General features: G+C 43.1%; 1 protein-coding gene across 18 annotated transcripts in view; it reads right to left on the bottom strand.

Moving 5' to 3' along the window:
• ATP11A (ATPase phospholipid transporting 11A) overlaps positions 1-12458 on the bottom strand; it is a 268432-nt gene that overhangs the window by 49082 nt on the left and 206892 nt on the right. For all 18 annotated transcript variants that reach the window (XR_008888568.1, XR_008888571.1, XR_008888572.1 and 15 more), the window contains 7 exons: positions 7612-7793; positions 5575-5826; positions 3871-4045; positions 1567-1669; positions 710-855; positions 562-621; positions 319-446 (listed from right to left, as the gene is read on the bottom strand). Coding sequence is in view for 12 of the 18 variants with exons in the window: in XM_056555787.1 (XP_056411762.1) it covers positions 319-446; positions 562-621; positions 710-855; positions 1567-1669; positions 3871-4045; positions 5575-5826; positions 7612-7793 (1046 nt within the window). In the remaining 6 variants the exon portion in view is untranslated. The remainder of the gene's footprint in view (positions 1-318; positions 447-561; positions 622-709; positions 856-1566; positions 1670-3870; positions 4046-5574; positions 5827-7611; positions 7794-12458) is intronic.

Here is a 12458-nt window from a genome sequence, read left to right as displayed (position 1 = left end):
TGTCCGGGCATGCTGGGAGTTGTAGTTTTGTAACAGCTGGAGGCTCCCTGCTTGGGAAACACTGACATAGACAGTGATTTACAGCTCCCAGCAGATCTTTCCTACTTTTATATGTAAGGACTTGCTTTATCTATATTAGTTATCTACTTATTTTTCTTTAATCCTCACTTTTTCCTATTTTCGGATGACATTTTGGTGCCTTTAGAACCAATTACCAGGTTTCCATAGAGTTCTGATCTCAACATACAATGGTTTCAAGATACAATGGTCGCCCTGGAACCAATTAATATTGTAACTTGAGGGACGACTGTACAATACCTGTATAGTGTTGGGTCTCTTTTCAGCATTTCCATACTGACATGTTGCTCAATTAGACTATACAATAGGATAGGCAGTGACGTGAAGCTGATGTTGTACAGTGTCAGGTATGCAGTGTCATATAAAGGCTGTAAGACAACAAAAGTGCAGGATGAGGAATTCTTGGTTGGGCACAGTTATAAGAAAAATGTAAAGTAACAAAAAGATCTACAGGATATATATATAATGTGTTGTATCACTGACCTGTTGTGAAAATCCACAGAAGAACTGGTATAAAAACTGAGGGAAAATAAAGCAGACATTCTGAAAGGCAAGCACAAAGGGTTATGGTGTGAGGGACCTGCTCCAAGCTGTGCAACACCCTTTATAGTCTGGAAGGGATTGTCCTCACCTTATAAAAAAAGTATTGGACAAGCTCTGCTATTCTAACGTAATAAAAATGACCATGGACAAGCAGCATCTTTTTTAAATGCTTGAACTTAGGGATTGCATAGTCGCTGTTTCTGGCTGCCTGTCGTCCTTCCTTTCCAATGATACCTGAAACGCAGAAAGGTTTAGTCAGGAAACCCGCGCAGCCTTCCCTCATCATTTGAAGCGGCAGATTTGAAGCGGTGTTTAGTCATTTCGTTAACAATGATCTGCTTGAAATCTGCACTGGATACTGTACACGTGAATACACACGATCAGGTTGCACTGCAGCACACATCAGTCTCCAATAGCAAGTAATACAAGAATTTCATTGCAGTATTGGAAACGGTAATGCAACTAAAACGCAACCTGATTGTGTTTTCAACCTTAGGCCAAATTCACACAGCATAAAATTGACAGTTTTTCCAGTCATTAATGGCTAAAAAACGCAGTTTTGTTTGCTATAAAACATTTTTTATCCATAAACAGCCCAAAGAGAGGGCAGAAAGCAAATAAACCTGCCTTTTTCATGGTGCGTGTACATGGCCTTAGGGTGAAAACACACAGGCTGCCAGCTGCATGTGACCGGAATGCGGGAGCCAATCAGCGCACAAGTTTGCTGACATATTGCGTTTCATGCTGCCGGCAAGCTGTGTGTTTTCACCCTAATGAGAGGGAAGTAAAAAGTAACAACACTTGTCTTTAGATTTGCCTCCCAGCTGTACAGATGCTTCGGATGCTGAACAGATTAGATCCTAGCATGTACAGACTATACAATCTCCTCTAATTCATCTAACGTGGCTTTAGAAGCAATGGATAATGGAAATAAGATTGGCATACCAATTCCAACATGTGCCTCTAAGATCATGCTGACATCATTTGCACCATCTCCTATTGCGAGTGTAATCGGATGTTCTTTGGATGTCTTTATTAATTTGACAATCTGCAACATAGAGAACATTTGCTTATAGAGTAGAATTATATATGTTCTTATTACATAGTTTAGGTCGTTATATGGTAAAGGATAAACTTATTTGACCAAAGTGGTACACTTTATAGAGTAGTAAATTGTTGTGTCTTATGGGGAATACATAGGCAGCTTTGCCCAAAATTGTCTGTGCAATACCTTTACCATTTACTATCTCTTGGCACGCACACTACCAGGGCCAGACTGGCCTGCTGGAGAAATGCCTTACAGGCTGTCCACCTTGTGGGATGGCCCAGCAGTGCCCAAGAGGGCCCTATGACCAAAGCACTGCTGGTCCATGTATGTTGCGTGGCCACAATGAAAGCAAATGGCCGGGCAGATAATAAAACAGAAATAGGAGGCAGAGGCTAAAGCCCCTCCTCCTAATATAGCATGGTTATAAGCTGCCATTACCTTGCCCCTGCTCTCCTCTTCTCTCCACGAACCTGTACCGTTCTTATTTTAGGCTCCAGCTGCCGGGCAGAGGCCCCTCCCACCTATAACTATGCCGTACAGACCAGCATTCAGGGTCACTACATCCTGCCACCGGGCTGGGGCACCAGCTCAGTAGTGTAAAGCAGACCAGAAGAAGGTTGCTAAGTAGGCTGGAGCACAGGTAGGCTGGTAAGTTATCGTATGTTTACACAGTGGTGGCCCTAGCTACTATATGTGGGCACAGAGGTTTCCCTAGCTACTATATGTGGGTACAGAGGTTTCCCTAGCTACTATATGTGGGCACAGAGGTTTCCCTAGCTACTATATGTGGGCACAGAGGTTTCCCTAGCTACTATATGTGGTCACAGGTTTCCCTAGCTCCTATAAGTCGGCACAGAGGTTTCCCTAGCTCCTATAAGTCGGCACAGAGGTGGCCCTAGCTACTTTATGTGGGCACGGAGGTTTCCCTAGCTCCTATAAGTCGGCACAGAGGTGGCCCTAGCTACTTTATGTGGGCACGGAGGTGTTGCGTTATGCCATGGGGCTGGTATTATACAGTAATTTCCAGGGCTAGTTTTTATCCTGAGTCTGGCCATGCACATGTGTCTATGGCTTTCCAGCAGTGTCCTCCTTATCATAGACAGTGACACCAGTGTATAGATAACAGGAGGTCCACACAATAGCTGCTCAGGGCTCAGTCTCCCTCTCCCTGTGGAATGGCCACTGAAAATGTTCAGACATCCGTCTATTGTTGTCTATGTCCATGGGGCTTATAGCACAGCATTTCTCTAAATTCTAAACTGTTAAAAAACTGCTCAGGCAAAATGTTAACCCACATAAAAAGTAACATATTAGAACAAAGGGAAATGTTTCAGTGTCTAGTTTCAATCAGTAAATAAAAAAAGCTAGGTGATACATTCCTTTTAAGTCACCGGGGCATAATAGTAGTACATTTGTAGCTGATTCCTGCCTTTTAGATTAAAGGGGTACTCCGCTGGGAATTTTTTTTTCTAAATGAACTGGTGCCAGAAAGTTTAACAGATTTGTAAATTACTTCTATTAAAAAATATTAATTCTTTCAGTACTTTTTAGCAGCTGTATGCTACAGAGGAAAATCTTTATTTTTTGAATTTCTTTTTTGTGTTGTCCACAGTGCTTTCTGCTGACACCTGATGCCCGTATCAGGAACTGTCCAGAGCAGGATACAATCCCCATAGCAAACCTATGCTACTCTGGACAGTTCCTAACACAGACAGACAGAGGTGTCAGCAGAGAGCATTGTGGACAACACAAAAAAGAAATTAAAAAAAGTAAAGAATTTCCTCTGTAGCATACAGCTGCTAAAAAGTACTGGAAGGATAAAGATTTGTTTATACAAGTAATTTACAAATCTGTTTAACTTTCTGGCACCAGTTCATTAAAAAAAAAAAAAAAAAAGTTTTCCACCAGAGTACCCCTTTAACTAGGACATCATACAGCTGCTGTACATATATGAGCAAGGGAATCAATCTTTGTAGTACAATCGGTGCTGGAATAAGACTGCAGCTTTTATGGGACAATTATACAAAAAGTTCATTAAAGAAAAACGAAATAGTTTTTTGCATGAGCTGGAAACTAAACCCGATTGTATAGAATGGTCTGTGCTTACGGATTGTACTGTGCTCTGGGGCATTGTTGTGCACAGTAATATGCAGGCTTCATGCATAACTATAAATGCACGTGGCCTTGAGGTCAATAAATACCTGTGCTTTCTGCAAAGGAGCCATTCGGCAGCACAATACTGCACTACAGTTCCTGCAGATCTCTAGGAAAACCTCTCTGTAATTGGTAGAGCTCCCGTCTTCTCGGGGTTTCATTAATAATGAAAGTGCGGCTCCATCAATAATTAATCCGTAGTCTTGGAAATCGGTTGAAAACCTACACCGTTTAGGAGAAAAACAAACAGTATAAACTGGATGTAGCAGTCACCTGTTACTGTCATTTGGCTAATGAAGACTAGACTGGAGCAGGTAGCGACAATTGAGAGGGTTTTATTAGGTTATTTTACAATAGAACAAGCTGATGCCAATATATATTTACACACTAAACATTTGTTGCTTCAATAATAGCAACTAGTGACCTAATAACTTAAAAAGCTTATGTGTTTTCCAAATTTTTTTTTATTAATTTTGCCCCATTTAGGGTCTACAGTACTTTGGTATACTCAGTACACAAAACATTGCTCACTCTGATAGAAGCTGCTAGTTACAGACACCAGTGTACTCTATATACTACTACATTAATTGCTATGTGTCATTAGTGCTGTGTCCGCGGCAGCGCTGGAACTGAGCAAGCGGGAACTAGGGCAGAAATATTGGTAGCACCATGTCTGCTCTTACTTCTCAAGTATATAACACAAAAATTATGTATTTTTTAATAAGCTATTGTGGTGGCCCGGTACCGTATTACATACCGTACCTAGTGTAGAGGTCCCCAAAGTCAGAGTAACTACGCTCAGGTAGGGTCCCTCAGGTGGGACAACCCCTAGTCACCTCTCCTTAAGTCCAATTCTTTAATGCTAACAACTGTATATATGTAATAATAGTATATATCTAGGATAATGTATAGTACTTACCTTGTTTAGCATCGCAGGACCTTCGGTCATGTGACCAGGATAATATCCTCTGTGGTATGTTGGAGGACCTTAGGAGGTCCTTGGGTCACGTGTTACCCACAAATCTTTGTAATGGTGATTGACATCAGTATGGACCAATTAGCACTAGTCCAGCCCCTGCCCATATAAGGGAGCTGTAGACAATTATCGCTCTCTTGGGTTGCTGCTCTTGTGGATGCCGGACTAGCAGGACGGATCTGCGCAACTTTCAAAGACAAGCTAGGCCTGAAAAACCTAACGGCCTCAGCAGAACTAAAACTGTGAGTTCTAATCTACCCCCGCTAAAGCTAGCGTGACTACTGGACCGCAACTAATCCCCTAAATCCAGTGGAACAGCGCATAATACTTAAAGGCTCTAAATTGCTAAAGTCCCAACCTTTATCAATCTCCAAAGAAAGCACTTGTGTGCATAGAAACTGTTACGTTATTGAAGCTTACAGAAAATCTTCAGTAAAAGTTATACCTGTTTCAGAAAACTCTCCGGTTGTGGACATTATTATCTACCTCCCTATCGCTCTTGGGAAGGGTGGCAGTAGGACAAGCATTACTGAGGAGCCCTCACCCTGGCGTCACAAATAGCAAGGGTTAACAAGCACCCTTTGATAACCGCACAGCTACACTCCCCATACCCTACATCCCCCAGGCTATCACACTATATTACTAAGTAATATAACTTTATTAAAGTGATGTATACATTTTTTTTCTCTGGAATACTCCTTTAACAATGTGTGTGCTGCTTACTCTTTTCTGGTATACACCATGTTGCGTCACTTGTACAATACACTTTACATACCCTGAGAAATTGTCTCTGGTTAAGCTTCCGCTGTGCCTGAGGACAGTCTTGCTTAATTCAAAGAGCACATCATGTAAACTTTGCTCCTCTATTTTCTTTGTTGTCAGCTCCAGCAGCTGCGTGTTTCTTCGGAACAGTTTGCAAGCAAAACAGGTGGCAACAGCGGTCTCCATTTTGTCGCCTGTCAGTACCCATACTTTAATGCCAGCTTTCTGTAAAGCTTCAATTGTATCAGCTGCTTTTTCCTGGAGTCTGTGGAGAGATGATACATATGTCTAGTTGTCATTGTACATAGTATGAATCTACTATAGTTATCAATGTAAAATAGTTTAATATAATAGTCTAGATTTACTAATAAAAAGGCAGCAGAATTCTGGCACAAATTGCACCAAAAATGGCTTACCTGACTTACAACACATTTATTATAAGTTTTAAACAAATTTTAAGCCATGTCCAACAAACAGGCCATGGCTTTGGTAAAAAAAAAAAGTGGCATGGCTCAAGTTGTGCTAGAATTCTGGAGCAAGATTCTGGTGCAGTTTAAGCCAACAAAAAGTTAGTCTAAACTTAGTGAGTGTAAATTTGACCATCTTTAGACTGTCTAGACCAGTAGTCTTCAACCTGCGGACCTCAAGATGTTGCAAAACTACAACTCCCAGCATGCCCGGACAGCCGTTGGCTGTCCGGGCATGCTGGGAGTTGTAGTTTTGCAACATCTGGAGGTCCGCAGGTTGGAGACCACTGGTCTAGACAGTCTAAAGATGGTCAAATTTATCAGCTTGAGCTACGGATATAGAGCTGGTGCATTCTTAGATTATCTAGCCTACGTTTACACTGTCTAAGAATTAGGCTAGGTTCAGACTACGGAATCTCCGGGCAGAAAATTTCCACCCGGAGATTCCGAGTGCGGCCAGCGCTGACTGAATCAGTAGGCGCTAGGACCGCGCGGACACTGCAGTCTCCAATAGACTGCAATGTGTTCGGCGCGGATTTCCACCTGAAGAAAGAGCAACGCCATTCTTCAGGCGGAAATTTCCAAGCGGATTTTCCGTTCACAAATTCCGCTTCACAAATTACGAAGTTTGAATTTGTGAACGGAAACCCATTCACTATACAGTACATTTTAGCAAGCGGAATTTCCGTCTGCAATTTCAAAGCGGAATTGCAGGCGGAAATTCCGTAGTCTGAACCTAACCTTAAATCTGGGCCAAAGCTTTTTATTCATCCATACCCCTTCCCTTTATTTCCTTGGGTGAACTTGATGGACTTTTTCTTCGTCGTCCTAACTATGTAACAATGAAATGTACATGTTCACATTAGGGTTGTAGCTATAGGAGCTGGAAAGGTAGTAGTTGCATCTGAGGCCTCTGCCTCATAAAAAGACACCAAATATTATAAATTGCACACGGTAGGTAGGGGGCCTGGTTTTGGAATGTGACAGGGGCCCAGAAGATTTAAAGGGGTATTCCAGGCAAAAACATTTTATCCCCTATCCAAAGAATAGGGGATAAGATGTCTGATCGCGGGGGGCCCGCTGCTGGGACCCCCCGCCATCTCCCTGCAGCCCGCGGGAGCTGCGTCACCAGTTTCGGAAACCTCCAGCACGCCCCTCCCATAGACATGACATGAATGGAGGGGGCGTGGCATGATGTCACGTCCCCAGTCCCGGAAACCCAAATGTTTCTGAAACTGGAGACGCAGCTCCCGCATAGAATGCGGGTGCTGCAGGGAGATCCTGGGGTGGTCCCAATTTCGACCCCCCTCCCCCCCGCAATCAGACATCTTATCCCCTATCCTTTGGATAGGGGATAAAATGTTTTTGCCCGGAATACCCCTTTAAGTTACACCTCTGGTTCATGTAGTTATTTCTTCTTCGTTGCATCACTAACAGCTTTGTTTACTAAACAACATGGTTGGACACAGCTCTCACACTGCTGTTTCTATATAGTTGTATGAAGCCTCAAATCAATTTTAATCAACCAGAAACTCATTTTCAATCCAGTATTAGGAGGGAACATTAATAGTGTGTCAGTAAACCTGTCTTCTACTGCCGTGGCGCCCAGTAGGATGAGGTTCTGCTCTATTTGCTCATAGGCCTCGGCCAGCTTTTTCTCTCTATCTTGCAGGGCTAGCTGTGCACTCTTCAGCAACTTTTCAGCAGCTTCATACTCTTCTTGTGAAAACCTTTTATATGCAACACATAAAGTCCTCAGGCCTTCCTGCAGAGATGAAAAGGAAAAGAAAAACATTAGTCCACTCCTAGGAAAACCATACACAGGGTTGCTTTGGTAAGTATACGACAGAAACAATAGCATAGCAATGTACACATGATTCCAGCTACAGTCTGACCTCCAGCTAGATACAATGGCTGGGACATTTATACCACATAATCCTCCCTGAACAGTCTCTGTACCTTATTGTTAAAACACCATAGCCTCAGGTACCAAAACGGTCTCAGAGAAAAAAGGCCTTGTTACCCATAGCAAGCATTCAGCTATTGTACCATAATCCATACTGGAAAAATAAAGCATTGACTCTAATGTGTTCCTCGAAATAAGATCATGTGCTCTAAAAGAGTTGTTGATATATGCTGAATGTATGCATGGATAATCCGGACACATATGGCTAATGTGTTTGTAGGGTCCTGTTAGCCTGATATATACTAAAACAATGTTCTTTTTAACATAGTTTTGACATAAGAGGTATGTGCCAATATACCTTTTTATTAGGTGTAAAACAGTGCAGCTGAATACACTTTTTAATAAAGAGGTATCCTTCAAAGAACATATAAAGCAAAGTATATATCTTTTTTCTACATGAAACTTATGTATGACCAATGCCTTTGTATAGTATACAGCTGCATTCATTGGGAGTTAAGAATAAAGCTTTTAAGTTTAAATGGAGCCTTAACCACTATTTTATATGACTTCTATTGTATATCTATATACATACATATTTTATATTTACTTATTTTAATAGATTCCTTAGGGTCTGTTCATACAGTTTAATTCACAATGGATTACAGTACAAATCTCATCGGCATGATGCAAAAAAATGAAAAGAAAAAACACAAACGGTTTAGAATCTGCGGCTAACACTTGTTTAAATTTGCAGCAAGTCAATTTATGTTATGACTATGCTAGAGATTTTTCTAATTTATTTTAATAGAAAAGAAAATACTTTGGATCTTTAGTAAAATCCACAATTGTGAAATTTTAAGTCACCACTGGAGATAAATCTGTCTGTGCCAAAACTTTGGTGCAATATACAGAAAAGTAAAACTGACTTACATGACTTTCATTACATTTTCAATGTGTTTTAGACACTTTATGGATACAGGGGGGAAAGACTTAACAAAAAAGAGGGTGTGGCTTATATCTGCCAAAAAAAATACACTTTTTGGGGTACATTCTTGGCATAAAACTAAGACAACTAATACACAATGTAAACTTAAGTCAGGCAGTTTTAAGAGGCACCAGATTTTCAAACAGCCTGAGTCACTGTTAAATCTGGCATTAAACTGACTGGTCAAAGAATTACACAGTGTTTGATTATCTTCCTTTTTTTTTTTTTTTTTTTTTTTTTGCAACAGTAAATCACAATAAATCCCCATTTTGGTAAAGATATTCCACTAGAGAGTTCCCTGCGGAAAAGCTACAAATTTTCCATCCACAAATCTGGATTAAAGATCCTCAGCGTATGTGCCCTATGTGATCATACCCTAAATGTTATATACAATAAGTTTTGTAACTATGAGAAGTTAAAGCGTTCCTGTCATTTGCAAAAACAAATATTTTTAGATAATGTAGATAATAACTCAGGGGTGTGGAAAAAAAAAAAAAAAAAAACTACTTGTCCAAGGGACTAAAACGGAGAACTTGTCATGGTAGATAAAATAATTTTAATCAAAATAGTACGTAATTTGGGGGTTTTCTTTTTTATTTGGCCTTTCACCTTGTGGTTAAACTTACACATTATTTTAATACTTTAGGTTGGCATGATTAAACCAGTACCAAATATTTTATTTTCCTTATTAAAAAATTCCTGACCCCTATAACATTTTTATTTTTCCGTATACCGGGCTGTATAAGGGCTAAATTTTTGGGCCGTAATCTGCTATATGTATCGGTACCATTTTAGTATTAATAGGAATTTTTGAACACTTTTTACTTAATTTTTTCTGGGATAAGAAGTTATAAAAATAAAAAAACTCAATTCTGTGATTTATTTTTTATTTTTTTACATTAACGCCATTGACCGTACGGAATATGAAATGTTATTTTTTAATAATTCGGAAAATTACGCATGCGCCAATACCAAATGTTTATTTTTATACGGAAAATGGGAAAAGGAGAGGTGATATGAACTTTTAATATGGAAGGGGTTAATGGGTGTTTTGTGTTTTTTCAAAAAATTTTTAGTTTTTATACACTTTATTAGGAGGAATTATTAGATTCCTCATACAGATCAATGCAGTTCTATTGAACTCCATTGATCTGTGTTCTTTTGGTTGAGCCTTCTCAAGGCAGGCTCAATCAAATGCAGATATATGGGGGCAGCCATGAATGCAGGGGTAAGCCCTCCGGCTACCTCCACAGGGGATCGCCCCCAGCAATCGCACTGCGGGGGGGGGGGGGGGGGCAATCCACCCCACTACACCACCAGGAATGGTTATAAGAAACCTTTAGACTCAGCTGATCTAAAAGGTTAATAACTGGCCGCTGCGATCGCCGCATGCTGAGCTATTAGCAGCGGCCCCCGGCATCTGAAATCAGCCGGGGGCCTCCGGGTATGGAGTCATGAGCCCACTCCATACACCCTGAGCGCCGGTGTGAGGTGCAGACTTGTTTCCCATGCAATTATGCGCCCGCTCCTCCAGTCAGTCTGCACCTCACACCAGCGTTATAAAAATAAAGTCGGTCTGGCCCTGCTAGCCCAATACAGGGCTAAATGTATGAAAAATTCACCTGCCCGGCGCCCGGAACTACATGTCCCGGGCGTCGGGCGATAGGATTTCCACATCCCTGATAACGTATGTATATTTGTAATATACATAAGTTAAAAATATTGGGTGAAAAAAATGCTGTCTTGTCCCTGGCAGCTATTGCCTGTGTGTCTCAACTGGGAAAAAATACAGAAAGTGAGGGCAGGACACGCAGGGCTCTGTTCAGGCTCCTAGCTTGTCAGCCTGCTGTGTGAGCTGGGAGCGTGTCACAGAGCCTCACTGCACAAAGCTCTTCTTGTCCTCAGTGCACAGAACCCTGCTTGTCCTTAGTGCACAGAGCCCTGCTTGTCCTCAGTGCACAGAGCCCTGCTTGTCCTCAGTGCACAGAGCCCTGCTTGTCCTCAGTGCACAGAGCCCTGCTTGTCCTCAGTTCACAGAGCCCTGCTTGTCCTCAGTGCACAGAGCCCTGCTTGTCCTCAGTGCACAGAGCCCTGCTAGTCCTCAGTGTACAGAGCCCTGCTTGTCCACACTGCTCAGAGCCCTGGATGTCCTCAGTGTACAGAACCCTGCTTGTCCCAGTGTACAGAACCCTGCTTGTCCTCTGTGTACAGAACCCTGCTTGTCCTCAGTGCACAGAGCCCTGTTTGTCCTCAGTGCACAGAGCCCTGCTTGTTCTCACTGCACAGAGCCCTGCTTGTTCTCAGTGTACAGAGCTCTGCTTGTCCTCACTGCACAGAGCCCTGCTTGTCCTCAATGCAGAGCCCTGCTTGTCCGCACTGCACAGAGCCCTACTTGTCCTCGCTGCACAGAGCCCTGCTTGTCCTCACTGCACAGAGCCCTGCTTGTCCTCAATGTAAAGAGTCCTGCTTATCCTCAGTGTACAGAGCCCTGGTTGTCCTCAGTGCATAGAGCCCGGCTTGTCCTCAGTGTACAGAGCCCTGCTTGTCCTCACTGCATAGAGCCCTGCTTGTCCTCAGTGCACAGAGCCCTGCTTGTTCTCAGTGCACAGAGCCCTGCTTGTCCTCAGTGTACAGAGCTCTGCTTGTCCTCAGTGTACAGAGCCCTGCTTGTCCTCAGTGTACAGAGCCCTGCTTGTCCTCAGTGTACAGAGCCCTGCTTGTCCTCAGTGTACAGAGCCCTGCTTGTCCTCAGTGTACAGAGCCCTGCTTGTCCTCACTGCATAGAGCCCTGCTTGTCCTCAGTGTACAGAGCCCTGCTTGTCCTCAGTGTACAGAGCCATGCTTGTCCTCAGTGTACAGAGCCCTGCTTGTTCTCAGTGCACAGAGCCCTGCTTGTCCTCAGTGCACAGAGCCCTGCTTGTTCTCAGTGCACAGAGCCCTGCTTGTCCTCACTGCACAGAGCCAAGCTTGTCCTCACTGCACAGAGCCCTGCTTGTCATCAATGCACAGAGCCCTGCTTGTCCTCACTGCACAGAGCCCTGCTTGTCCTCACTGCACAGAGCCATGCTTGTCCTCACTGCACAGAGCCCTGCTTGTCATCAATGCACAGAGCCCTGGTTGTCCTTGCTGCACAGAGCCCTACTTGTCCTCGCTGCACAGAGCCCTGCTTGTCCTCACTGCACAGAGCCCTGCTTGTCCTCAGTGTACAGAGTCCTGCTTATCCTCAGTGTACAGAGCCCTGGTTGTCCTCAGTGCATAGAGCCCGGCTTGTCCTCAGTGTACAGAGCCCTGCTTGTTCTCAGTTTACAGAGCCCTGCTTGTCCTCAATGCAGAGCCCTTCTTGTTCTCAGTGTATAGAGCCCTGCTTGTCCTCAGTGCACAGAGCCCTGCTTGTCCTCAGTGTACAGAGCCCTGCTTGTCCTCAGTGTACAGAGCCCTGCTTGTCCTCAGTGTACAGAGCCCTGCTTGTCCTCAGTGTACAGAGCCCTGCTTGTCCTCAGTGTACAGAGCCCTGCTTGTTCTCAGTGCACAGAGCCCTG

Source organism: Hyla sarda, chromosome 2, assembly GCF_029499605.1.
Source record: "Hyla sarda isolate aHylSar1 chromosome 2, aHylSar1.hap1, whole genome shotgun sequence".
NCBI classification, from domain to species: domain Eukaryota; kingdom Metazoa; phylum Chordata; class Amphibia; order Anura; family Hylidae; genus Hyla; species Hyla sarda.
The sequence above is the reverse complement of the archived record's forward strand: the minus strand, read 5'-3'. Positions and strand labels throughout refer to the sequence as shown.